Here is a 27,043-nt window from a genome sequence, read left to right as displayed (position 1 = left end):
TGACTGGGAGGGCGGGCACATGTTGCCACTCATGTTTTAATGGAATACTCCATCTGCTGTCAAGCCAAGTCTCTTTCTGAACATGAAAGTTTTGTGCCAAATGCAACATCAAATCCAGATAAAAGTGGTGGGGTGTTTGCTTCAGCACTCTGTAAATGTTAAAACCCAATGTGTCTAAGAGGGTGGGCAAATCCAGATCATCTTGTGGATCTGGTTCTTTGCTTTTTTTAAAATGGCAAATGCTTGTCATTCCAGTTGGTTTTTGATTTGAAACACATAGGCAGGTATTCTTTTGATCTGTAAATGGCTGTTTCAATGGGGATTTTTTAGCTGAGTAGTTTCACATTATCTGCTTTATTCGTAGAGTTCTCATCACAGATTACCTAATGTGTTGGATTCCTGTCTCTTGTGCTGCATGTTATTTTTACCCTCTTTGCAAAGGCTGGTGCTATGCCACCAAAGAGATATTTTTTTTCTCCCAATGTTAAGGAGATGCAGCAAGTCTGTCATCCATTAAGGTTCAGAATCCATAATACTCATGCATTTTGCTCTAATCATCTGCAGTGTAATTTTTATATTTTTTTTATTCTGCATATTGACAGGGTAATTTTTTGTTCAGATATGACAGCCATGAATCATTTGGCAAGTTACTTGATTCACATGGATGTTGATTTTCTTTTTAAGCACCTGGTGGTGATGGCAAGAAGTCTTTTCTTGCTGCTTCACCAGATTTAGGAGTGGGAGCTGTGAGGGTCTTTGCTTACCTTGCTTATTAGAAACAAAGCAGATGATAACAGCCCTGTGAGCCTAGAACTGGTTGTCTGTGGTGGTCCTTTAGGTATTGGGATAGAGTCAAAATCCTGAATTATGTTAAGATTTCCCATCTTAGCTAAAGTCTTTCATTTTAGGACCTTCCAAAAGCCAAGAACTCCGTGGAAATTTTGGCATTCTCAAGTCCAGGGCAACTTCCTTCTGATAATAACTGAGGCAGTTTATCTATACATTTAAAGATTTGGCTAAAATTGAAATGGAAATTAACCTACTTGCCAAAGTCTTGCCAGAGATTCTGATTTTCTTGAGCATCATCTTGTTGTTAAGAGCCTGTTGAAGCTGAGAAATAGAAGTGAGATCTGGAAGAAGTAGGTGATGGTGATTTAAAATATACTAAATTGTTCAGGTAATACAAACCAGAAACTTCTCAGTGTTCTATTATTGTGGGCATATGAAATACACCATTCTTGTGCTTGTGTGAAAGGTCTGTACCTGGGACAGCAGGCCAGTGGAGTCATGTCCACAGAGAAATGGTACCATTGTTGTCTCAGGCTGAATGGACTGTGTAACCCCATAAAGATGTAAAAGCAGGCATCAGCCACAGGCTGCATGTGGAGTAGAGTGAACCTGCATGTCTGTTACCACTGGAGAAGTTGTACAGACTGCACTGGATATTTATGCTTTGAAAAGGATGGACATCCATGGGGATTGCCAAATCACCTCTTTCTCACCAGATTCACCAGAAACCTTGAATTACAGAGGTCTAAGGTCTGTCCAACTCAGGATTTCATGTCTTAAGTAGTCCTGTGTTGTCCAGAGAAAATTACTAGTCCTGTATGTTTTACTGTAAGAAATATTTTTCAGTTCAGGACTTCATAGCTCACACAAGTGAATAAATCATCTGAATCTCATGGTCAGGTTTTTCTGACAAGAACAGGTGTATCTATTGGAAATGAGGGCATAATCATTTATCAAATGGATCTCAAGACTGTGCTGTGTACTTGTACTGTGGTTTGCTGATCAATGTAGAGAGCATGAGCAGCTGCCTCAGCACTGCCTGTGCACAGAGTACCAGAGAGGTGTTTTTCTTCTTGCACAAACACAGAAAGATTTTCTCCATTCATCATCAGTCCTGGATGTCTTTGTGGGGAAGGAGAGCACTCCTGGATTGTGGCTTCTGCTGGTACATCAGGGGCAAAAAGAGGAGGCTGGAGCAGGCTGTGGAAGGCACACCAGCCCAGCCCTCCTCTGTTTTCAACAGGTGTTTGTATTGTGCAAAACCACAATAGTGATAGTTTTTGAGAAGAAAACATAATCTGTGTGTCAGAATGGCACTGGGGAGTGATGGCTCACACTTGCAGGGCTTCAGAAAGTGTCAGAAAAATTCAAGGTCTCTCTGTGAAGATGACTGTGCCATCTCTCTTCTGGAAAAGGGCAGGAGATCTCGAAGGAACCATTGCAATTGGTCTATTAAGACCATTTCAGCCTTGCAGAACTCAGGGAGGATTCTGCAAAAGAGAACTCTGGACTTAATGAGATTGCAGCTGAAGCTTTCAGTGGGCAGAGGAATGTCAGTCTGTTCTTGAGTCTAGATGTGGTGGCATGGCTAAGAACTACACAGCCACACTCCAGCGGGATGGGGAGGAGAATCAGACAAGGTAAAACCTGTGGTTTGAGATAGGAACAGTTTAATAATTGAAAGAAAGTAAAATAAAATAATGATAGCTGTAAGGAAAAGGGAGATAACAAAAAGAAAGAGAAGGACAAGAGTAGCACAGCACAGCTGCTCCCCACCCAATTACCCATGCCCAGCCAGTCCCTGGGCAGTGATCCTCCCCCCAGTGTTATACCAGGCATGATGTTCTGGGGTATGGAGTATCCCTTTGGCCAGTTCAGGTCAGCTGTCCTGGCTGTGCTCCCTGCCAGCTTCTTGTGCACCTCTGCACTGGCCAAGCGTGTAAAAACTGACAAATCCTTGACTAAGAGTGAGCACTACTTAGCAACAACTGAAATGTGAGGGATGATATTCCCTCTCATCCTAAATCCAAAACACAGCATTGTACCAGCTACCAGAAAGAAAATTACCTCTGTCTCAATGGAAATCAGGCCACTGGCTAAACTAATAGAAAATAGGGAGAGATGGAGCATTTGACATAGCTAGGAATGGCTGGAAAATATACTAGTAGGATGATATGAGACTGATCTGGGTCCTGCATTACCAGAGACGTTAATACAGGGAAAGATGAGGTAAAGAATGTCTTAAGATTTTTCTGTGAAATGGTCTTCCTCCAAGGCAAGGCCCTGGAGGAAAAAAACTAAAATGAAAATCAAATGTATACTGGGGTTCTCAATATTTAAAAAATAAAATTTAAAAAAAATTAAAATTAGGCTTATTGAAACTCTCAACTCTTTTCAAAGATGTAGATTTTCATGCTGTTGTTATCTGGTACAGCATCTGATACAGACTCTGAATTTGCAGTCCAGAAATGCTAAGAATATGTCAGAAACAGTACTCTTGATTATCTTTTGTCTTGTGCAGTTACTGCTTTTCCAGAAGGCTTGTCTTCAAACCTCCCATAAGGACAATTGGATTTATTTTTTTATATGTAAGACCATTGCCTATTAAAAAAATAAAACATTGTTTTGTACAAGCCAAAATCATATTACTGTTGTTCTAGCCTGATTCTTGGCATCTGAAGGAAAACAAATCTTCGTGCATTAGGTATTCAGAGGCAACTTTAAATCATATGTGCAGTGCCTTCATTATATGTTATCCATTCTTATTGTCTTTCAACTGAAGGACAGTAATAAGAATTCTCCATTGCGAGATAAAGGAACAAATGTGAGGTTGTTCATACATAGGAGAAAATATTTTAATAGCCTTGTAACCCCACCTGGGAGGTCTCTGCTTGGAATCTTTATCAGATGAAGCTGCTGTTGAACACCTACCTAGCACTGATGCAGGCTGGTGCTTTCCTCCTGGGGGTGCAGTTTTGGGGAGGGCTGTTCGGGCGCCCTGGCGCTGTGCAAGGTTTGCAGCCCACCATGGCCTAAAGGAAAGGCCATGAGGTTTGGCCAGGGGGAATAATGGTTTTTCCCTGGCAGGAGTGCAGGGTGTGCCACTGGAGCTAAGTGCACGCAGACCAGGACAAGGCTCAGCATCTCTGCAGGATCTGTAGCACCAGCCTTCCCTCTCACCGTGTGCCACCGTGCTTTGGGAGTGGGAGTGGGTGTCACCACGGCAGGGATTCTCAGGAGACTTGTGCCCCTGCCATACCTTCCCTTCTAGCTGGCTATGTTGACGCTTTGGGGAGCTGAAGCACTGCCTGCTGAGGTCTGGCTGGTGTTGCCTGAGCTGCTTTTACTTCTGATTTGATCAGCACACTTCAATGTTCTCTCACCTTTCATCTCTGCTGGAGTTGTTTTTACCTCCTCTTTAAGCATTTTTAGCATCAACTCACAATCCATCCCAACTCCCATTCTACAGCTCTCTTCTACATGGTTATGTCATCTGGTGCTTGCAGTGATGAGGGTTGTTGGAAATGGCGTTTTTGGTTGCATTTTTCAGTCGTGAAGTCCACAGTCAGAACTGAAAAGGCCTGAGCTCCTTGGCATTACCTCTCCATCCTCTGGTTGTACTGCTTGTAGCCCCTGTTGCTTGGGCAGTTCCCAAGGGTGTCTCAGTGGGGAACATCCATGCTGCTCAAAGTCACAAATTACTTTACCAGTCAGATGTCTTGAGTAGATAATCCAGAGGTTTGAATCTGCTGTAAATGAAAAGTGAAGAGAAGGGAAACCACGACCATGTGTGTCAGCATCACCATCTTCTTTTCCAGAATCCTGTGATAAATCTGATAACATTGTTCTGAGAATTGCTTGCCTACTAATTATTGGAAAAGCATTACCTTTTCTTTGTGTCTGTAATTAGCATTTCAGCTCGAGTCTAAGGCCTGATGAAAAATGAGTCTGGTATGCCATAGGTTCAGTAAATGATGAAAAGCTGAAGTCTGTGTTTGCTTACTTTCTTTCTCCATAAAACAAACACAACTTGAGCTGATCTCTGAGTAGAAATGGTGTCAGAAATGATGTGGTCTAAAGAAGGAGGTTGGTTTTATTTCTCCATTTCCTCATCGGGTGGCTCACAGTACACGTAAACAACGCAATAAATAAATAGTCCAAGTCCAATCTTACCTTAGATAACCATGAAAAATCTGTTTATGTGTTCCTAAATCAGAAGACAGAAATGCATCTCCTACAAACTGATAGGAGAATTATAGACTAAGTCTTTAAAAGCATGATCCGGAGCAGCCAGGATTTCCAGATAGCACACTCTGAAATTTAATATCCATGTAAAACAGTTGATAATAAATGTTGATGTACAAATATTGTATGTCCATTGAGATAAGTCTTTCAGGGACAGAGAACAGGCTGAAAATTTAAGGCAAGCTCTGTGAAGTGGTACTGAGGTTCTGTCTGCTGTGCTGGCTTGTGGGGTTTGAGATGCAGAACTTGGTACGTGGCCATTTGAACAACAGCATGTCTGCATGCAAGACTTCTCTGAACAGGGTTTGTGCTAGTCGTGTTATCCTGTTTGTTTAGAGATATGAGCTTTCTCTGGAGGTGTTGGAGGTCTTTTGCAGACTATTTTGAGAGATAATTCATAGAGGCTTCTCTAAATGACAGCAGATGGGAAATCACGGAATTTAGCTCTAGTCTGATGTCTCAAGGAGAGATAAACCAGTGGGCAGACTGTGGAAGGTTATTCCAGAGAGGAAACCTCAATGGCTTAAGTAAACAGGACTTGAGAATATGTCCACTGTTCCTCCTAGCAACCAAAACTTAGGAGGTTCACTTGGCGCAGATCCTCTTGCTTGGAGGATGATTATGTGTAATTCATGCTAGATTCAGGTCATTGTGACCTCAGATAAAACTGGGACAAGAAATGAGACATTATCCTCTGGCTCCTCTTGTGGAGCCCCCAGTTCCTCCACCTTCATGCAAAGCACTGTGCCAGGGTGCCATTGGGATCATGGGGAAATTGGGCAGAGCCTGTTGGCTCTTGCATTGTCTGGGACAATAATTCAAGCTCTGTCTGTGACAGAGCTGAAAACAGTATGAGTAGGTCAGGCTTACACTGCTTTCAGTTGGAGGCGTGAGGCTTGGTAACATTTCAGTAATCCTGAAAGATTTCTTGGTCAGTTGGTGAGACAGAGATGACAGGCAAGTTTATCATCATCTTCAAAGTGTTTCCTACTTATAATTGAGAAGACAAGGTGCTGTGGGAGTGATGCTGTGATGCCTTCCCTGGGACTTGTTGGGCACTCACTGGAAACTCCTTCCTCCTGTTCTACTAAGAATCAAGGTGGCATTTCGGTCAGAAATAAAGCTTTAGCTGTTTTTTTTTAATTATTTAAAAGACCCTTTTCTTCCTTGCTCTTCTGCTCTTCATCTCACCTCTCCCCCCCCTCAAAGTTGTTCAGAAAATTAAAAAAAAAACCAAAAAAAAAAAACCAAAACCAACAGAAACAAATTAACCCCCTCTCGCCAAATAATTATCTTAGCCTTCCCAGGAAAGGAGGCATTACTCTAATCCGTGGGGGGTTGTTTATATTTCTCTCAAAGAAGCATTTAGCAGGATGAACTTGCCTCTTGCAGAATGATCCGTGTTTACTTTGTCACTTCTGTATCAATGAAGCACCTCTTGAAGGTTTTCTGCATGCTTTGTTAAGAGTTGGCAGGCTCTATGGAGTGTTGTGCAGCTGGACCTGCATTTAGTGTGGGCAGTACCTTGAAGGTGAAGTTGCAGGGCTGGGAACACTCCTGCTCCAAAACTGAGGTTGTTTTTGAAGAGGAATCACAGAAGCCACTACTCAAAGCTTCAGAGGCTGCCTGTCTGTGCCTGGAGGATAAATGGGTGGAATGGTCCTGGCTTAGCTAGGAGACCTTTCTGGGAGCATTGTTGCTATTTTTGCAAGTATTGAACTCAAAATCTCAGTTTGTTACCAAAAAGTATCCCGTAAATTGTGCCTGGCCCTTCTTTCCTGCTTGCAAGCTGAAGGCACTGAGGTGTTAATAAGCAGTGCCCTTTGCCCTCTTCTCTGCTGCTTCTGGTTATGTGGAATACTCAGAAAGGAAACTGAGGATTGGCACATAGTACCCACCCTACAGGAAAGTCTCTGTTAAGGAGAAGATTACTACAGGGATAGCTAAGAGCTTTTTATGTAATGAAGAAGAAAATAGTCAGTGGAGCTAATACTTGTGGGGAATAAATTCTTCATAGAAAGTTGAAAAATGTTCTCCTGAAAATGGTAAAAGTAATTGTAAAAGCTGAATGGCGTGGCATTTAATTATGTAAGGAACGAAAGAGGCTAAAAAAAATAATAACCTGGTATATCAGAAAGCAATTTAAAATATAAGCTAGGGAAAATGGAATATTTCTGTCACAGTAAGATGAATTCCACCACTGGCTGCATTGATTTAATGTCTCAAGTTTTGTTCCAAACAGATCTGTAACTGGAAGGGAATGGGGGTGTGGGAAAGGCATATTTTTGTTCCCTCGGCCTCCCAAGCCAACTCCTTCCCCTGCTCAGCAATGGTGAGAAAGATATGGATAAAAATACAAACAGGATTTAAGAATTTAATTAGCTCTGATGGTCATCCAATCTCCAGTTGTCTGGTAATTGTCTCTTTCAAAGGGATCATTTGAAGCAGAGCTTCATATGCTTTGTGAATGTCAGTAAACTAAGCTTGTTAGTGTACAGTGCAAAGGCCAAAGCTGAATTCTTCTGGGTATTTGCAGCCTTTAATAAATAGCACAGCAGTGCTGAGGAGGAATCATTCCTTACACCCACTCGCCCTTAAGATGTTTCCCTTCAATTCAGAAATTAATATTCAGTTGAAAAGTTATTATACATTTTATGTCTTTCAAAATATTCTTGGCAGTGCATAGGAGTCAGTCTGCAGAGGAGTGGGATGGGTTGGGGTTTTTTTTTTCCCACCCACCTTCTGCAGGGAAGATCTGGAGCCAAGAAGTAGCTGTTAGACTTTCAGGTTTGTCAGCTTATTTGTTTGAGGTTGGGTTTTTTTTTTTGTTCTCATAGTGCTGTTTCCTGAGCTGTGGAGCTTCTGCTCCATCTTCTTAGGGCAGGGTTGGCATATTAGTGAAAGGTTCAAACGTCAGGTTATCAGGCTGTTGACAAGATCTTGCTGTGACGTGTTCCCAGCTCTGCCAAATTGGAACAATTAGGTCTAAAGCTCATTATGGGGAGTGCCCACTTAGGTTTTATTTCTTTTTTTTGAGTGATTGGGGAATTTCTTTTAGGAGAGTGGCTGGTTTGCAGTAATTTTGCAAAGGAAAATGATAGTTTGAGGTTTTTTCAAGGAAACAGAGTTGTTTGTTGATGTCATTTTTGGCAATGATTTTGTTTGAACAGTTTTAGTCACTTCATAGTTTTAAGTAAGAAACTGAAATTTTGCAAGAGTGTGGGATTGAGGTATTAAGAATAACGAAAAGAAGGACTGGCTGAAATGTGTTGCAGAACTCCTTGTACTGAATGATTGGATGATAAAATGCTGGAGGAAATTGCCTGTAGATAAATGAAGGCCATGCATGGAGGAGGAGGGCAGTCACAATACAGTTCATGCCTGATTAATGCTTCACCAGGTGTTAACTGCTCTGGAAGAGGCTTCGTGGTTGTCCTGTAAAAATGGCAGTGAAATGATGGACAAAACAGGTGCCAGTACTTGTTACTGAAAGAACAGAAAACAAAACAGAAAGTATGGAAGTGCTGCTGTGTTAATGTGTGGTGCTCCTCTGTCTTCCATACCGTATGTGGCTCTGGTCCTCCCTGCCTCCCATTTCACCTCTCCCAGTCCACAAAGTGCTGTAAAAGAGAAGAGAAATCCAAAGTGTGGGGTGACAACCACCAGAAGTCCTTGAACTGGAAGGAGACCTGCTAAAATGATGAATGTCACAGAAAAAGAGATGGGCTGTGAGCATCTGCTGTCCTTCCAAGGAGGTGAGCAGGAGGCAAGCACAGGAGAGCTGTGGAGGAGAAGATGATGGGCTCTGCAGCAGCTCTGGGGCTCCTGTACCGCCAGCCACATTGCTCTCTGAATTCAGTAAGGAGAGGACAAGAGGTGGTAGGAGGTACAGGGCAGTTTCTTCCTGGATGGGCCAAGCTGAGCCCTGCTGGAGGGAGCTGGGTGACATTCTGGGCAGTGCCAGAGAGCAGGTGCAGCTGCCAGGGCAGCACCTCCGGGCTTATCCTCTGGTGTCACTGTCTCCTTTCCTGGGAGCACCCATTTGCTTCGTGTGGTGGGGATGAAGGTGACCAGTACCCCAAGTCAAAGACACTTTAAACATGATCTCACATTGTACTGTATGTGTACCTGAAGCCTTGGACCCTACATGGGGTCCAAAAACCCATAAATCTTGGGATTTGCAGTCTGTCTGTGGAATAGCGTCTCATCTTTAAGATGCTTTGTTTGTCTAAGCCATTTTCTCTGAAAATAAATGTCATGCAATATTCCTGAAGCATTTCAAAGATGCAGAAATGAGCACATAAAAATAATTATGCATGCATGGAGAATCTTGTCCTTAGAAGAGAATTTGAATTCCTAGAGTTTTTCTAGGAAGCTGCAAGCAAGAAGCTGCACATGGACCAGGGAAAGGGAACAAATTCATGAGGCTGATGATTAAGGGAGGACTTCCAGGATGTGAGAAGAGACTCTGCTCTGATATAGTTGTGTTAACTGAAGTAATGGTGTATGATTGATGATGATAATTCTGGTACTGGTAACTATTTTGTTGCTGATTTAGCCAGTTGATATTACAGTCTTTGTTGGTATTGCTTGTTTAATACACATACTCTGTTGTTGTTCTTGTGTTTCTTATCTTACAATGGCTAACTTTTCCCTTTCCTGCTCCAAAACTAATTAAACACTGTTTGATCATAACCAAGCAATTTGCTTTCTTCAATACTATGGTTCTTTTTTTTCCCTTTGGTATATTCTCAGAATCAGGTTTTGGATGCTCTGGTGATCTGCAGGAAGTCTGGGTTCCTAATTGTAACACTTTGGTTAAGTTCTTAGTGCCAAATAATACAGAAGTTAATGCCATTTAAGTGAATCATACAGTCACAGAATCCTAGAATGGTCTGGGTGGGAAAGGACTTTGAAGATCATCCAGTTCCAAGCTGCCTGCCATGGTGTCTTGGGGTGACTTTATGATACTGCATCCCCTCTTGTCTGCTCTGTGGCCAGACATGAGTCCTTTAAGCTCCAGGTGGGAGAGCTGGGGGAATTCCTCAGCCCACAGTTTGTGTGCAGTGCTCACAGATTCCCTGGGGCTCTCTGTGCTGTGTTGTCTATCATGGATAGGGGGAGTCCATCTCTGCTTTTTGGCAGGACACCTCTACTAAACCAGGTTGCTCAGAGCTCCATCCAGCCTGGCCTTGAACACTTCCAGGGGTGGGGAAGCCACTGATTATCTGGGCAACCTGTTCTGGTGCCTCACCACCCTCACAGAAAAGGATTTCTTCCCCATATCTAATCTAAACCTTTCAGTTAGAAACCATTCCCCCTGTCCTGTCACTAAATTTGCTTTGTGAAGGCTCCTGCTGACCTAATTCAGCTCCCATCTATAAATCTTCCTCTCGTGTGTTGCAGTAATGTGCAGACACGTTAGAACCTGGATTTTCCTTTAGTGTAACATGACTGGAAAAAATCCCTGTCTTTGGTGTGATGCCTTCTGCCATCCTGCATTTTATTCCTGGGAAAATACCTACTTTAACCTGCTGTGTGAAGCTTTGCTGATCAATATGTTACAAGCATAGTAAAGTTCAAGAAATTGCCTCCATTACTATCTTGAGATGAGAAATTGATTCAGCTGCATTCTCTTTCTGCTAATTCATCTGTGCTTTACATTCCCATTAAAGGTATTACGTGCTCCTTATTTTCCAGCAGCGTCATCAATCCTAATGAAGAGAGAAGACTGAAAATTTATATTGTGTATATGGGATAGCTGATCTCTGACTTAGCTCTTAATTTGTAAATTTTGCTGTAGGCTTCACTTCTCAGCTTCTCCTTATTGTGCTTGGTTTGTATGCAAAATCTAAGGGCTGGGATGGAAGCAAAACTGAAGAATATGGCAAAGGAGTATAAAGTTAGATTGCTTTCTAATCTAAACCTCAAAAATAAGATGGTGGTTAAAATTCAATGGAAAGAATTAAAATCTCATTTGTAAATTTGATGTACATCTGCACTGTTTGTTCCTACATTAATTATGTTGGGACTGTTTTCAGTATTTATCTGCCATCAGTTCTCAACCTCTGGCTCTGAAATGTCCAAATTTTTACTTTTTATCTGTGTTATTATGTATGAGACCTTTGCACATGTCTGATAATTTATGTAACCCTGCATTGGGGTGGTACTGTAGCTCTAATGATGAAAGTGATATAGTGGGAAAAGCAGCCAGGACAAATATGAAAAACAGGAAAGGGCTTTTCTGGGTATTTCAGTTGTTGTTTTTCCTAGTGTCCATCAGCCCAGCCTCTGTAAGAAACTACCAGGAATGGTTTGTCTGCACAATATTTTGGCATTTTTAGGCTTAATAGTAGCAACATTTGTTCAGAGCAGATGGATAAATGACAAAGAAAGCAAAACTCTATATTGTGACTTCGGTCATGGCTCATGGTATAGCAGTTATTTTTTAAATTAAATTTAAACATATTGTCAGGTTCTAAATAGCTGTGTTAAACTGAGGCAAAAAAAACCCAACATTTTCCCTCTTGGCTCCACTGATGTTAATCTCAGGTTTTCTCCATGTGTCTGAATATTTTTTCTTACAAACAAATGGTGCTCAACTTCTGGTCAACTATAAGATTCAATATGCCTTTTATAAACCTAGAGGTGTTTAAATAGCAGTGTGAAAACCAAGTCACATAAAGAATTAAGTAGATGTGAGTTTATTAAAACCTTATTCCAACAAAGATTCATGGACTTGCCCAGAAAAACTGTGAGCAGAGAGGATGCAAGAGGGTGATGAATTTATGAATTTCAGCTCACGTTTCTTGCAAGATGTGGGTGCACACAGGTTTTAGTTACTGGGGCTCAGCATGATAATGTTGTAATCAAAAACTCACTTAGATCCAAGAAAATCCATGTGGTGCTACCAGCACTGACCATCAGTTGAGGTGTTCTGTTAAAGAGAGACATTTTAGGCAGGTCAGCCTTTGTGAGGGGCTCTGCTGTCTCTCATGCTTGGATGGGTTGATGTCTGTCTTGTGCTCTCCTGTTTTCTGTGGGCTTTTGGGAGGGGAGGATGGAGGGGGAAGCAGAGACTGGCACTGGGCAGGACAAGGGGGTTGCTTGGGTTCTTCTCCCCCAGCTTGCTGGATAACTAAGGGAGGGCACTTTTCTGTGCAAGGGTCTGCTGGACTTGGGGAGTGGCTTCTTGCTGGATGTGGCAGCATCACAATGCTTGGGACCCATTATCAGAGATTTTGAAAGAATAATTTTAAAAAGCAAATGTGGCGTGACGGTGAGAGGAAGTAAATGTTGGTTGCTGTCACTGAGGTTATCTGTGATCATTTCTACATTTTCTTCTTAAGCTTGGAATGACTTCCCAAAACTCAGCAGAGCTCAGTGCAGATGATGTGTTTTCCACTGGTATCATTGAGCTGTGAATTGCACCCCAAGTTTCCAGGCCTGTTTCACAGAATCATGGAGTACCAGGGAAGGCACCTTGAGGACCATCTGGTCCAGAAGACCTGGCACATTTTTGTTTTACTCTGTAAAGTTCCTGTTAGCCCACTCTTCCAGCCTGATCAGGTCATTCTGCAGGGTGGCTCTTCCTGCTGCCCTGTTTGGCTTGGTATCATTGGCAAACTTTATCAGGTACCTTAGATTCTGTCTCCAGGCCACTTACAAATGTAATAACCAGCAGCAGGCTCAGCGTTGGGGGTCCACACTTGTGTCACTTTGCCCTTGGTGAATCCATGCTGGCTTTTCCCAATCACTCGCTTCATCTGCTTTGTGATAACCTCCTGCAGGATTTGTTTTTTTGGGATGTCCCCCAATCCCCTTGACTTCTCAAAGATCACGTAGAGTGGCATCACAGTGATTTCAGCCAACATTCTTAACACCCTCAGGTGCTGAGGACCTTCCCTCCAAGCCATCCAGGCAGCAGCATTGACAAAAACATATGTGTTGTTTTCATGTAGGTAATTTAAGATGCCTTGTCTAGATACCTCTTCTGCACTGGGTGACAGCCTGATTGTATCTCCCACATCTTTGACTTTCATTAATCCCTCCCTTCCTGGTTGCTGTACCTGCACTTGTTTGTGTGATGCTTGTCTGGTAGGCTGCAAGCTCTTCACCCAGAGCATTCCCCCTGCCTCTGGGTTCTGGCAAAGCAGCACGAGGTGCTGTGAAATCTTTGTGGCCCCTGCAACAGAGGCAAGATGTTGTTTCATTGATTGCATCAACATAACCCATTCCTCATTTTGCAGTAGGCACCAAGCTAAGTAAGAATAAAAGATTCACTTACTTATATTCCAGTCTGTAATTTGAAGGTCTGTGTCCATCCCAGAGATTTGACAACGAAGCAGTCTCTCACAATCAATAAGGGAAAGGGGTTCCTGGTTGTTCTTTAAAGGAGTTGGAGTGCTGATAGTTGCCCTCTGCCATAGTGACTTAAAAGACAGAGTAACCTGGAGATACTGTATTAAATAGAAGTTAGTTTTTTGTTGTGTTGCAATAGGAAACTCATTGTCCCAAATCTGCTCATGCTTTGGGGCATTGGTGCTGGGAGATAGTCACATGTGGGGAAAATCTAATTTCCATTGTTTTGTTTTGTTTAGATACGTCACTTTGAGATCACAGAATGAAAGCAGCATGAAATGTTATGGCAAAGACAGCACAAGAAGATACAAGAATCTCACAAATCCTCAAAAATCAGGTAATGTCAGAGCATCCTATGTCCAGTTTTTCAAAGGCTGTCTTTTTTAATAAGGTTCGGTGCTTTTATGACAATTTTTCAAAATTTGGGCTTCTGAGTCCCTGTGAGTTTATTGATGGACTTCTCAGATCTGGTTATTTGTGTGTTGGCTGTGTATCTAGTAGAATATTATTTTGTGTTCCACAATATGTATGACACAAGAGATATACACACATATCTTGTAGGACTACTTTGGCTATATTGTCTCTTAGAAACAAAAGGACATTAACTTAAGAAAAACAGAAGCAGCAACCATGGTGGTCAGGTTTTTTTAGCCATTGGATTTGACTTGGCTCCATTGCTAGGCACCAGCATGGCCTATTTTAGAGGGATGGACTTTTCAGAGGGTCCTGCATTTCTCTGCATTTCTCAAAACTCTCTCCTTTGGGGGATACACTGGGCTCAAACTGGCTGTTCCCTCCCCACAAAAAGCTTAGCCATATGCTATTTTTCACGCAATATTACTTGTGCTTGATTATTTTGATTGTTTATCTCTCTCAGGATGTTTCCTCCTTGCCTGTTTTTGCAAATTCTAGCATATGTTCTTTGCCTGTTTCGAAGCATTTCCACTTAGAGGGAAAGGCAATCTCATTGCACTCTGCAGAGAGTAAACACTGCAGAGGTCAGGAAGAAACTGCTTAAGTGCATTACAAGGGTGCTCACCTTAAACTAAACTTGCAGGCTTATCATGGCTGTGGTCACAGCAAGAGCTGATGGATTAATGTTTGGAAATTTCCCCTTCTCCCCCAAATCAACAGCAGTGACCAGAGGTTGTAATGTAGCCACCTACATTAACTGAATGAGGACTGACCTCTCTGTCCCAAGTTCATTTAATTCGTTTCAGGATCTTGCTGGGGAATAACAAGTGGGTCAGTTCAGTAATAGAAGCATACTAAAATATGAACCCAAAGACAATTTTAATGATAGGACTTTTTTATTTTCCAGGAAGCTTTTGAGAGTATTGCCCCTGATGTAGGACTCTGCAGAAGGGACAACAGTTTGTCTCAGCTAAAGCAGTCAGTAAACCCAGGTTGGCTGAAGAGATTTCAAATCAAGTATCACTTGATCTAATATTCAGTAGGGTATTAGCAAATATTAAGGAAATAAAACTACTATGTTTGTCACAGTAGCACCTTTAGTTAGTGCTGTCTTTGGCGTGCTTTTTAGTCACTTAGTCATGAAATATACTTAGTCACTTAGTCATGGAATATACAATTCAGGTGCCCTTCTGGCCTTAAGTCAAGGTTTGCATTTTGTTTTTATTTCTAATCAGTACTGTGAGGAGATCACATCATTTTATGTTAGCCATTTTTATGAAGTAATGTGTTACCTGCTTCTGTTGCAGTTTTCCAGACCCTTCAGAGTACCTTGAAACAATTCACCGACAGCAAAGATAATCAGATTTGTTGAAGCAACCTTCTTTGTTTCTTTGGGACTCCTGAAATTGTATCTTCCGTAAACTAAATTCAGTTAATGGCTTTATTTAGAAATCAGCCTTCTCTTTTTGAATAACCACAATAATTCTGCTAGTTTGGGGAAAAAACCATTTTCATTAAATTACTAGTGCCTTAGAATGCATTTTTTACATAGATCGAAACAAGAGGAAGATGTTTCTGTTTGTCTTCCTCCTTTCTTCTCCTCCTTTTCTCGAGACTTTCCTGAGATGATCAACTGTTGTTTTTCCTGTTGGGTTCGTTGGGTTTGGTGTTTGGTTTTTTGGTTTTTCTTTGCTGCCTTTTTTTAAACTCAGTTGAAGTAGAGAAATTGCTCAGTTCTCTCCCAGTGCCATCGTTGTTCTCCCCTCCCCCAAGTCCAATGTGTTTTTTATTAAACTGAATTAGGACATTCTAGTCTCTCTTAAGAGTGGAAATGGGAACAGCTTAAATGAGCAGCCACATGAGACTCAGGAGCCTTTCCAACTGCACTGCAGAAGCTTAGCTGCAAAGAGAATGATAATTTTTGAAGGATTTGTGCAACTGTTGAAGAACTACCAGCATTAATATTAAAAAGCAGCTTATCCGTTTTTCCTTTTCCATTTTAAGAGTATATAGCTTTCTTACTATGCTTGCTATAAAAATCAGTCTGCTAAATATTTTGCTTCCTTTCAATCCTCTTCCCTTTTGTAATTCCTCTATTTGCATACTTTCTCATATACTGAAGTGGGTTCTTTGTTGTTGGTTTTGCCTAAGAATGTCAACCTCTGGGTTTGAATGCAGATACAGGCGTGGGTTGGAGATCTCTGCCATTCAAAACCAGCCAAAACTGAATTGCAGCAGAAACCATAGGAGCAGTTGTATCCAGGATTGGGATGAAAAGGTTTTCATCCCTAAAAACATTTGTCCTTGAGGTAGCTGTAGAAAATTTTTGGTCCTTGAAATCCATATTGCTACTTCAGTGTTTATTCTAACCAAAACAGCTGTGAGCCTGATATCTTCTGACCCTTACTTTCAGTCTCTGCCTCTCTTTATTGCTATATCAGATGTCTTCAAGATTTCTATAGATGCTTAAAAAAAAAAAAAAAAAAAGTAGGTCTTTGAGTTGTCATCTCACCTCTCTTTCCCTTTTCCTCTCTGCTGACTTACCCTACCACCTTGCCTGGCATTGGAAATTATTCATTCTCTTTGAGTACTCGGCTGATTTTTTCACAGGATTATATTTTTTGCCAAGAAAAAAAAAAAAAAAAAAAAAAAAGAACGGGACAGGGGCTTGAACTCTGGTTGTATAAAAAGTTATGAGGGCAAACCTGGTATCTAAACAGGGCACAAGAGCACAGGGGGCTCTGAAGTATGCCACTCTTACTCTCCTAATTCTGTGCTTCTCAGCCTTCCAGCGTTACTCTGGTCTGAAGACCATGGGACAGTGCCAGTTTCACCCCTGTGAGCTGTGTGTGCAGTACAGGTGGGTCTGTTCTTGGGCAGCACTCCCTTACTTTTCAAAGCTGCTCCTCTGGGTGGGGTCACAGTGGTGCAGTGGCCAGCTGAAAACCATGCCTGTCTGTGCCCAGCTTCAGGGCTGCGTGATGGTCAGGCACTGGTGTGAGCAGAGGGCAGGCTGTCAGGGAAGGAACTGCTGTTTATTCCTGTGTCTATCCTAAAGGAAATCAGAGAGCAAGATGATGTGAATGATGGCTGTCTTGGTTTAGGAATAGCTTGGCAGGAGATCTGACAGTTCTCAATAACAAAACAGGTCAATAAAAACTTTCCCATAAAAAAAGGCTAAAAAATGAATTGAGAAGCACTGTTTTGTTTCTGTGGAAGCTAAGTAGGGAAAAAAAATTAAATGAAAGAGAGGAAAGGAGAGCTTGATTTTGGCTTTCATATTACCTAAGTTAAGAGTGAAGCTTCTATTCCAGTGGCAGAAAGACAGTCACTCAAGAGAGCCCTGTCAGCCTGTGTGACTGAGGGGTGATAATGCACGATTAGAACACACAGCAATGACACATTTCTAAGCAGGCCTTAGGTATTATAAAACAGAGTTTAGCCTGCTAAGGGTGGTGGTTAACTGTGCTTTAGCAGACATTTTACCATCCCAGAGGGAGGGAGGGACACGAGGAGGGACGGTGCCAAGCAAATGAGTATCTGATGATGCTGTTGCTTGTGAGTAGCTACAGATACTCTGTCCTGCAAAAGCTGGTTGAACATGGAGGAGTGTGGGCTTTTTTGCTATCTTATCCAGTCTTCTTTTTCTCAGGCTAGCTAGTAATTAATCTATAAAAGCATGTAGATTTTTAGCTTAAAGGGACAGCTGAAAAACTTGAAATAAGTTGAACAAACTGTAAGATCCAATTCCCTTTTGATACACAGCCATGCTGCCTACTGAGATGGGTTAGATTAGAGCTGTAATAACTTTGCAGCCTTTAAGTGAGTGTGCTTCCTTCAGCATTTGCTCTCATACAGTCTTTTGTCATCCCTCTCCATTAACTCAGTTCTGAAACTGGCTCTGGCTGACATTCAGCCCTGGTTTTACAGCACACACCCAGCCCAACTTTTATGCATCATCTTATTTGTAGTGGATGTCTCGTTCTGAAATTCATGTGAATTCAGGCAGTTCAATTGTGTGACTGTCATTTGATCTGTAATTTTACTCGAGTTGAAAAATTCTGCGGGTTTTGGCTTCTGTGGTGTGTGATGGAGCCAGAAGTGTTCATTTTATGTAACTATCATCTTCTTAGTATTTCACTGCCTGATGTCTTCTCTATGTTTATAGAATGGCCTGGATTGGAAGGGATCTTAAAGGCCATCTGATTTCAGCCCCCCCTGCTGTCAGCAGGGACACCTTCCACTAGACCAGACTGCTCAGAATGCCATCCAACCTGGCCTTACACACTTCCAGGGATGAGACATCCACAACTTCTCTGGACAGTCTGTTCCAGTGCCTCATCACCCTCAGAGTAAAGAATTTCTTCCTAGTATTTAATCTAAACCTACTCTCTTTCAGTTTGAAGTCAGGCCCCTTGTCCTGTCATTACATGCTCTCCATCATTCTTGTAGTCTCCCTTCAGGTACTGGAGGGCCACAATTAGATCACCCCAAAGCCTTCTCTTCTCCAGGCTCAACAATCCCAGTTCTCTCAGATTTCCTCATAGGAGAGGTGCTCCATCCCTCTAATCATCTTGGTTGCCTCCTCTGGATTCACTCCAACAGGTCCATGTCCTTCCTGTGCTGGGAACCCCAGAGCTGCTTCTTGGCTCTACGGGCAGTTTACAAAGAAGAAAAATTGGATCACCTTTATTGAAGACTGGTATTTCCTTCCCACTTCAAGTTTACCAGAATTAAGTTATGGCACGCTTCCAGGAGAGCCTATTTGTATTGCCTTTCAGTTACTTGTGTTTGAAGAGGGAGACAGCTGGAGTGTGTAAAGGCATTTCAGCCAGCTTGGTGGGCCCCTGGCTTTCAGTCTGGAGACTGGAGCTGTGCAAGTTGCAGGGGACCTTGTTGAAATCATGAGCAAAGAATTGGAGCAAACCCTTGTCTCTGTTGAAATCAATTGAACTACCATTAGCATGAGTCCAGATTTCATCCATAAACTTAAGTAGGGTATTTCTTTTTCTAGGCAGCCTACAGAAATGTTTCTGTCTGCTGGCATTTGTTTTCATGTTTCTTTGTAACGATTGCATAATTGGGATATATCTGTAATGTCAGAAATGTAATAGGTTAAGTAGCATAAATGACTGTTAGGAAGAGAGGAGACACAGAACTGCAGAACCGTGGTTGCTTTTAACTCTTACCAGTTTAGTTGTTCAGTTTAACCATTTGGTTGTCAGAGTTGTTGTGGTAAGTGGCAGTGATGGGTGTTTAAGCAAAGAAGAAAAAACACCCTTTTCTTCCTTTCTCTTAAATGGAAATAATTCAGTATACTGCTAATGGTTTCTCAGCTGGCCAGAGACTAACTTTGCTACCCCTTCACCTTAATGATGTCATGATAGACTCCGGTTTTAATCTGACAGGAAATGTGTACTGTTAGGATTTTGTTAAAGCTGATAGCAAATCCTGTGTATACAGCATCAAGCCCTTGAGTTTAAGCCTTTAGTTCAAGTACTAAAAACCATTTGGTATCTAAGGGACTGGTTGATTACTGATTATGCTTTTATCAATGTGCATATCTGGGTTTTTTTCTATTACCTGAAGGTAGAATAACAATGCTTTTTAAACATTTGCATTTTTTTCTCTCCAGATCAGTGATGGCTTTAAAAGGAATGTTTTCATCTTTCTTTTATTTTTATTTTGGGGGAGGGGGGGATGGGTGTTTGAAAACAATGCAATTTTTTCAAATATGATTCTCATAGTGACTACACTTTCCAGTCCTTTTGTGACATGATTGGTATTTTAATGTAATATCCCATTACATTCTTTAAAGCTTTTTACAGATATTTCTGTATGACTCTGATGATAACTCAGTAATCTACCTGACAGCAGCATGTCCCACCTCTCAGACCAGAGCTGAATTCAGTATGCTAGAGCTGCTGGAGTGGAAATGTTAATGAACAATTTTTAAATTTATTTTTCTTATTCTGAGAGAGGGGAAGAAAGGTGTGTGTGCTGATGCCACAGATATAAAACCTCTTGACTGCTTTCCAGTGTCCTGCAACCTGTGACAGGTAACCCCCAGGTGAAAGGGTGCAGTAAGTGGAATTTGGCACATGTCCAAGGGACATCACTTTCTGTGGTGACTACAGCACTAGCTGTGGCTGCTGGTACAGTCCACAGCATCTGCCACTGTGGTGCTCCTGCCTGTGGGAAGAGAAGGGGTTGGGGGCCTGGTTGGCCCCTTGATACATTTCTGTAATGAAATCAGGTTGTCTGCTACCTTAAGTCTCTTACTGTCTTTACTCCTGGAATTCTTGTGGTCTTTTAATTGTTTCTTGGAAACATTTGTTCTCCCTCACTGGTTTGTATCTTTTCTTGTCCTTTGACTAATACTTGTCACTTCAGACTTTAAAAAGAAGGGCTAAATTCAGGCAACTTGGTGTAAATTACAGCTCTGCTAATAGGTGAAATGGGACATAGCTCCTATGCAAAAGGTGTGCCTACAGATCCAGTACTGTTTTTATGGGAAGATGTGTTCTGAGCATCTTGACTGAGCTTCCTTAACTTGGCAGGCATAAAAGGAGTTGCACGTTCCCTCTCTTCCTCTAAATGCTGATGGCCTTTCAGTGTGAAACACCATACAGTGTTTATTTTTATGCCCTTTTAATGTTTTGTGGAGGGTTTGTTTAGTTTCCCTTCATAATTTTTAATAGGAAGTCTTTGAAGTTGGGTCGTGGATGAAAAACCCTGTTGGCAGCCTGACTATTCATTGTTGACTCCTATCTTCTTTAATTGTTCATCTATAAAAATCTGGAAGGGAGTGTGTTCAGAGAAACTGTGAAGCAATGTGTATTTCTGGAAAGGGGAAATAAACTTGCAATTATTCTCAGCTATTATTTGTCACGTGAAGATGTTACATACAGATGTATGGTTGCAGATGGTTTACACAAAAACTATACACACTGCAAACGCTCTTCATTGGGAGTATGATTTTCTGTTATGCATTATGCTAGAATGGAAAAGGTTTTTTTCTGCCTGCAGCTATATATTACCCTTATTTGCTGTTGCTAGCACAAACTCTCCTTAGTATGCATCCAGCAATGGTTAAAATTTTCTCCATCGGTGACTTCACATTTATCCACGTCGATGGAGGATTCTTCTGAGGTTAGAAAGGTAAGGACATCAGTGTGCAGGAGTCTTTGGTGGAGAGCACTGCATTTAGAAAATCAGATGTGAAGGAAGCAGAGTTAAGGTTTTGGTTTAATATTTCGTGTGTTCTTGTTCAAGTTCAGGGTCTGCTTTTATTTTAAAATGTATTTATGAGTGCATAAGCATTTTGTACCTCCGTGCATTTATGTGACTGCAGACACAGGGATTGCTTTATATTGTGGAATGGTAAAACAATCCTATCATGTGTTAATGTATTTTTTTATTCTTCAGAAACAGTACAGACATCTGTAAAACGTTATTTGAGTTACAGTTTATACACAAAAATTATAAAAGGCTGCATTCAGTATAAATTTGTCTATTAAAATCATGCAACACAAAGAAGGAGGGGTGAGAGGGTAGAACAGAAGTTGGAATTCAGCATTCCTGATGTAAGGTGACTGGTCAGAAAATATTTCAATTGACTGGTTTGATCTTAGCAGTCATACTCCAGGTCAGTCAGCCTCACCTGCATCCCTGGAAAGGTGATGAAACAGCTCATCCTGGATGTCAGCTCTAAGGGTGTGGAGGCAAAGAAGGTTATCAGGAGTAATCAAGGAGGTGTAATATCTTGACCTATCTGATAGCCTTCTGTGATGGAATATCTGGCTGTGTGGGTAGATGGAGGAGAGACCAGTGCCTACCTTGACTTCAGCAAGGCTTTTGACACTGTCTCCCATAACATCCTCATAGGTGAGCTCAGGAAGTGTGGGTTAGATGAGTGAGGTGGATTGAGAACTGGCTGAAGGGATGGTCCCAGAGTTTTGGACAGTGGTGCAGAATCTGATTGTAGGCTCATTGCTAGTGGTGTTCCCTAGGGGCCAGTACTGGGCCCAGCCTTGTTCAACTTACTTCTCAGTGGTCTGGATGCAGTGACAGAATATCCTCTCAGCAGATTTGTTCCTGATACAGAGCTGGGAGGAATGTCTGATTTGCCAGAAGCCTGGGTAGCTATTCAGCAAGAGCTGGACAGGCTGAAGAGTTGGGTGGAGAGATCTTAATGAAGTTCCATGAAGGCAGGTGCAGGGTGCAACACCTGTGGAAGAATAACCCCCTGAACCAACACAGGAGGCTCAGCTGCTGGAAAGCAGCTCTGTGGAGAATGACCTGGGAGTCCTGGTGGACAACAAGCTGTCCATGAGCCAGCAGTTCCCTTAAGGTCAAAGAGGCCAAGGGTATCCAGGGGAGCATGAGGAGGATTATTGCCAGCAGGTCAGGAGATGTGATCTTGACTCTGTTTTGCCCTAATCAGGCCTCATCTGAAGTGCTGTGTCCAATTCTGAGCTCTCTAGTTCAATAAAGGCAAGGAACTACTGGAAGGAGGTTAGTGGAGGGTTGTAGAGGTGATAAGGGGACTGGAGCATCTCTTATGAGGAGAGGCTGTTTAGCCTAGAGAAAACAGGATTTTATCAATGCTTAGAAATATCTTAAGGGCAGGTGTCAAGTGGATGGAACCAGGCTCTTTTCATTGGTGCCCAGCAGCAGAACAAGGGGCAATGGGCCAAACTGAAACACAGGACGTTCCATCTAAATATGATTCATTCATCCTTACTTTGAGGGTGTCAGAGCAGTGGAACAGGTTGCACAGAGAGGCTGTAGAGTCTCCTCTGGAGATATGCACAGGTGAACCTGCTTTAGAAGGGGTTTGCAGAGATGATCTGCAGAGGTCCCTTCCAACCCCAGCCATTCTGTGATTTTGTGAGTCTCTGACTTGCCTTGATAGTCAACTGACTAAAACTAGTCACGAGAGCACAGTATATGGCTGACTAAAACTGCTCGAATGTTTATATTCTTTACGGGAAAAGACAGTTTTGAAGAATAAGCTTTTATTGGTTTGGCAGAATGATTTTATCAGAGCACTAGAGGAGAGGCAGGATAATAGGATGAGATGAAGTAATCTAACTGCTCTGAAATAGCCCAGCTGCTACAATTTTGCATCTTATTATGTATTTCAAGCGAGAAGATTTTACAGTTTCCTTTGAGGCAATAACAATAACAGTTTATGGAAAGAGCCAGCACTTACCTTGTCTTTCTCTTACTCTGCAGGTGCTTGGCACACTGAACTTACTGATCTGTGTAGGATTTGTGCTGTGGTCCATTCATTGAAGATGTGAAACAACATCGAGTCCGAAATTGGAATTACTGACAGACTGGAGTAAATTTCAGTCCTTGTGATGCACATGGACATGCTGAATTCTAAGTAATTCTGGCTTCTTCTCCCCTCCCCTCCCTTCCCCTCACTCAGCTATCTCAGGGTTCATAGAGATTTCAATGGTTTGTGTGCCTGTAAGTTTGGAACAGAAGTGACCAAAAATGGGGGACCAGCAATTGTATAAAACTAATCATACTGCCAACAACAACGAGAACTTGTACTACGAACAACACCAAATGAACTCCCTTCCATCTCTGAATCATAGCTATGGGACATCAGTTATGGATGCTCCCCAGGCGTCCCCCCTCTCCCCTCCATTTCCCCAGGATTCAAGGGACAGTATAGCTTTGCCTGTAGGTTCAAAAAGTCTCGGGTCGATGGATGCATCTAGACCAACCAGTTGGACACATTCTGGCTCAGGAAACCACGTCCCAGCGAGGAACAGTTTGAATAATCAAAGCGCAATGTGGAGCCCCCTCGGGCAGGGGGAGTCCCATGACGGATACCAATATTCTTACCCGCAGCCCAGTGAAAACCGCTCGCAAAAAATTACCAGTGGGGTCCTGCACAAATTGGACTCCTTCACACAAGTATTTGCTAACCAAAATCTGAGAATTCAAGTCAACAACATGGCTCAGGTTCTGCACACCGAGTCTTCGATGGTGGATAATTCCGGTGACAGTGCGCTCAGGCAGCTGCTGTCCCAGAAGCCGGCGGTTGAGCAACAGCCCGTAGCTTCCACCGTACAAAGATACCAACCAGTGCCACAGCAAACGCACCAGAATTTTGCAAGCACACAGCAAAAGCAACAAATGCAAGTCGTGCAGCACCAACAGTTGTACTACGACTACCAGCAGCACTTATCACAGATGCAGATGCATTCTGCGTTCCAGCAGGGACAGGCGCACGTCCCGCAAATGCAGTCCCAGCAGCTCCTACCGCAACAGATGCAGCACTTGCAGCAGCCCCAGTACTACGGCCAGCCCCAGCAGGGACACCAGCGGCTCTCGATCCAGGAGATGCAGCAGCAGCCCCCGGCTCGGCAGCAGCGGCAGTGTCCGGTGCAGCTCGCTCAGTATTACCAAACACAACCTGTCATGCAGCAGCTGCAGCAGCAGCAGCAGCAGATGCAATTGCCGCTTCCTCCGTATCACAGGGAACCCGATCCAAAGACTATGCATGAGCCACACCAGTACTCTCAGGATCCCGGTCATCCTGTGCAGCTTATCCAGTTGGGAGCAGTGCCTCAGTATTGCTTCCAAGATCCCCATGAACAGTACAGGCACTTGTACCCCCAGAGTTTACTGCAGCAGCAGCAGCAAGAGCAGCAGAAGCAGTACCTGAGCGAGAGCAGAGTGCCATCCCTGAACTCCCACATTGGCCTCACTCCACCAGAGAGCGCCGAGGATCCTGCACGGCAGGAGATTAATTCTGTAGGTAACGCTGTCCCTCATCGAACTCTTTTGCCACCCCCGGGAGTTCATCTGAACAACAAAAGCTCTCAGCAAGACTCTCCCAGCACCACGTGGCCTCAGGTAGGTGGTATTTTAGATCCATGCCCAGCAAAATGTGTTTGCAGAAGAGTAGCAAAGTGTGGAAACTAAGTGGTTTCACCAGAGACAGAAGGTTAGGATGTGAGCTGTGGGCATCTCTGGGATGGGGAACTATTGGGAAACTTCATTACCAGACTTTGGTCTACAGCTCAGGGTTGGCTTTGGGCCAGGCTGGCAGCAGCACAGAACTGTTGCTGTGAGGCTGCTGCTTTCCTTGAGAAGCTTTGGGAAGTTTTGCCTCAGTTTCTGCGAAGCAGGAACCCAGTTACAACAAAGCCTGCCTGCTCATTTTTCAACACTGCAGGCTCAGTTGTTCAGGAGCAGTTAGTCATTTCTGTTTCCAAAAGTAGTGCTTCTGGGTCAAAGCAAAGGCTTCAAACAGCAGGTGAGTGAAGAAAACTTGAACTAGCAGTGCTCACAGGGGCAGATTTGATGTCTGGCTCTCAACTCAGAGGCTTTTTAATAGTAGTAAAATAGTATGTAAAATGCAGAGTTAATGCTGTGAGTACCTTCATTTACACAATATTTCCTGAAAAATTATTTTCTCAACTTTTTCCTCTCTTTTCCATTCTCCTGTTTTGAAAGCAGGTGCAACTGTCAGATGGCAGACTGCAGCCACTGTCCCCAGAACAAAGGTATTTTTAAAAGACTCTTTTTGTCTTTCTAATAAAAGATGAGAAATGAAAAAGAGATCTGTATTTAGAGGGAAAAGCATACAGTCTGGGTGTGTAATAATTGTTGCTCTTCTAGAAACACCTTTAGTTTTGTGCTTTTTGATTTTTAAGTTTGTATGATTTTCAGCATCCCACCCATAGCAATAGACTCAAACAAATACTTTTTTTATATTTAAAAAAAAAAAAAAAGGGAAGGAAACTAAAGAAAAACCAAAAGCAAGGGAGCTCCAGTGTTGCATTTATAAGAAAAGGGATGCTGTATGGTCTGGATTTGTATCTTTGGCAGCAGAGATCTTCTGTTTGTTTCTTAAGGTCTCACTTCTGAAGGGCCAAGGTGTCCATCAGAGTGGTTGCCTACCATAAATTAGAGGCATTGTGTCCGAGTACTTGTTAATTGCTGTCACAGGTGGGAAAATGCAGTTCTCTCATGGTAGATCTCATGGGTCTCAGATTTTCTGTATTGATGAGCATGTCCTGCTCAAAACTTCCCTTTTCCCCATCTTGGGAGCAGCTGATCTAGGTTATTTGCCACATATTCCACAGCAGTCACCACGTTCTTACTTGTGACTTCATTACCATCTAGCTGTATAATTTTATTAACTTCCTTGATTAACAAAGCTCCCTCTGCAACAAAGGGAACATGCCAAACTAATGTTTTTTCTTCTGTTCCATGCTTTAAAAAAATGAAAATAAAAATAGTGGCCAGAACAGAGAAACACTTCCTGAGAGAGCTGATGCGAAGAACAAGCTAATGTGTTCAATATGCTTGAAGGAATTTAAGAGTTTGCCAGCTCTAAATGGTCACATGAGGTCACACGGAGGAGTAAGAGCATCTCCTAACTTCAAACAGGTAGAAGTCCATTTGACTTCAGTATTTGGCACAGTACTTTTGTGTTGATGTTTGCTTGCTTTGCCATGCTTTGCTTTGCTGTCAGAACGTGTTCTTCTCAGCACTGTTTTGTTATGTCATACCCCATGGAAGTAGAAATGCACATAATTCTGTTAGTTTGTAGGCCAGAAGTCTTGTTTTGAAGACAGAGGCAGTGGTGGAGGACAGATCAGTGTTTGTCCTTCTCTGTATTTCTGCACGTTACAGAACACCCCACCAAGTCATGTCAGGAATGTCTAATTTTTTTCCTCCTCATGTTTGTTTATTATATTAGAAATACCAGGAACATCAAGTCTTCCTTATTTTCATTTCAACTACTTGGATGACTAAGGAATATTTATTGGAAGCCTTCCCAGGCTTTAACTGGAGGAGCAGAATTGTTGAATCTTTGACAGCTTTCTTCCAAAGTGTTTTAGTTGTAATAGGTATCAACAAATGCCAAACCAAAAACGTGTTTGAGTTGTTCTGCATAAAAATAACTTGCCCTGTCAGTCAGTCTTTATCCTGATATTTTAGAAATTCTGTCCTAACAGGGTATACCATAGGAGGGCAAAAAGCTACCAGAGTTCCAGAGTTTGTGCTTTTGTTTTTAGTTGGGTGGTGGAGAATTCTGTGTTTGTAGCGATAAAAAGAGACATTTGTCTCCCCTCCTGCAAGTTGCCTTGCAAAGATGCTGCAGGTGATTATTTGTCACCAAGACTGAATCCCACACAGGAGTCACAAGTAACCTGCCAACTTCATTTGAGGCAAAGCAAGAGTCCCAGGAAGGAAC

The 27,043-nt window shown here is 42.4% G+C and overlaps 1 protein-coding gene across 8 annotated transcripts in view; it reads left to right on the top strand.

The window, feature by feature from the left end:
* Positions 1–27,043, top strand: part of TRERF1 (transcriptional regulating factor 1) — a 98,728-nt gene that overhangs the window by 54,569 nt on the left and 17,116 nt on the right. For 5 of the 8 annotated variants that reach the window (XM_030235528.2, XM_030235522.2, XM_050972124.1 and 2 more), the window contains 4 exons: positions 13,635–13,732; positions 23,050–24,690; positions 25,294–25,343; positions 26,082–26,232. In XM_030235528.2, coding sequence (XP_030091388.2) covers positions 23,317–24,690; positions 25,294–25,343; positions 26,082–26,232 — 1,575 coding nt within the window. In that variant the 5' untranslated portion in view covers positions 13,635–13,732; positions 23,050–23,316. Of the gene's footprint in view, positions 1–13,634; positions 13,733–16,593; positions 16,670–23,049; positions 24,691–25,293; positions 25,344–26,081; positions 26,233–27,043 lie in introns of all 8 variants that reach the window. The other 3 variants (XM_030235529.2, XM_030235527.2, XM_030235526.2) reach the window with 2 other exon arrangements.

Source organism: Serinus canaria, chromosome 3 (genome assembly GCF_022539315.1).
Source record: "Serinus canaria isolate serCan28SL12 chromosome 3, serCan2020, whole genome shotgun sequence".
Taxonomy (NCBI): Eukaryota; Metazoa; Chordata; class Aves; order Passeriformes; family Fringillidae; genus Serinus; species Serinus canaria.
This window is presented reverse-complemented; position numbering and strand designations above follow the sequence as displayed.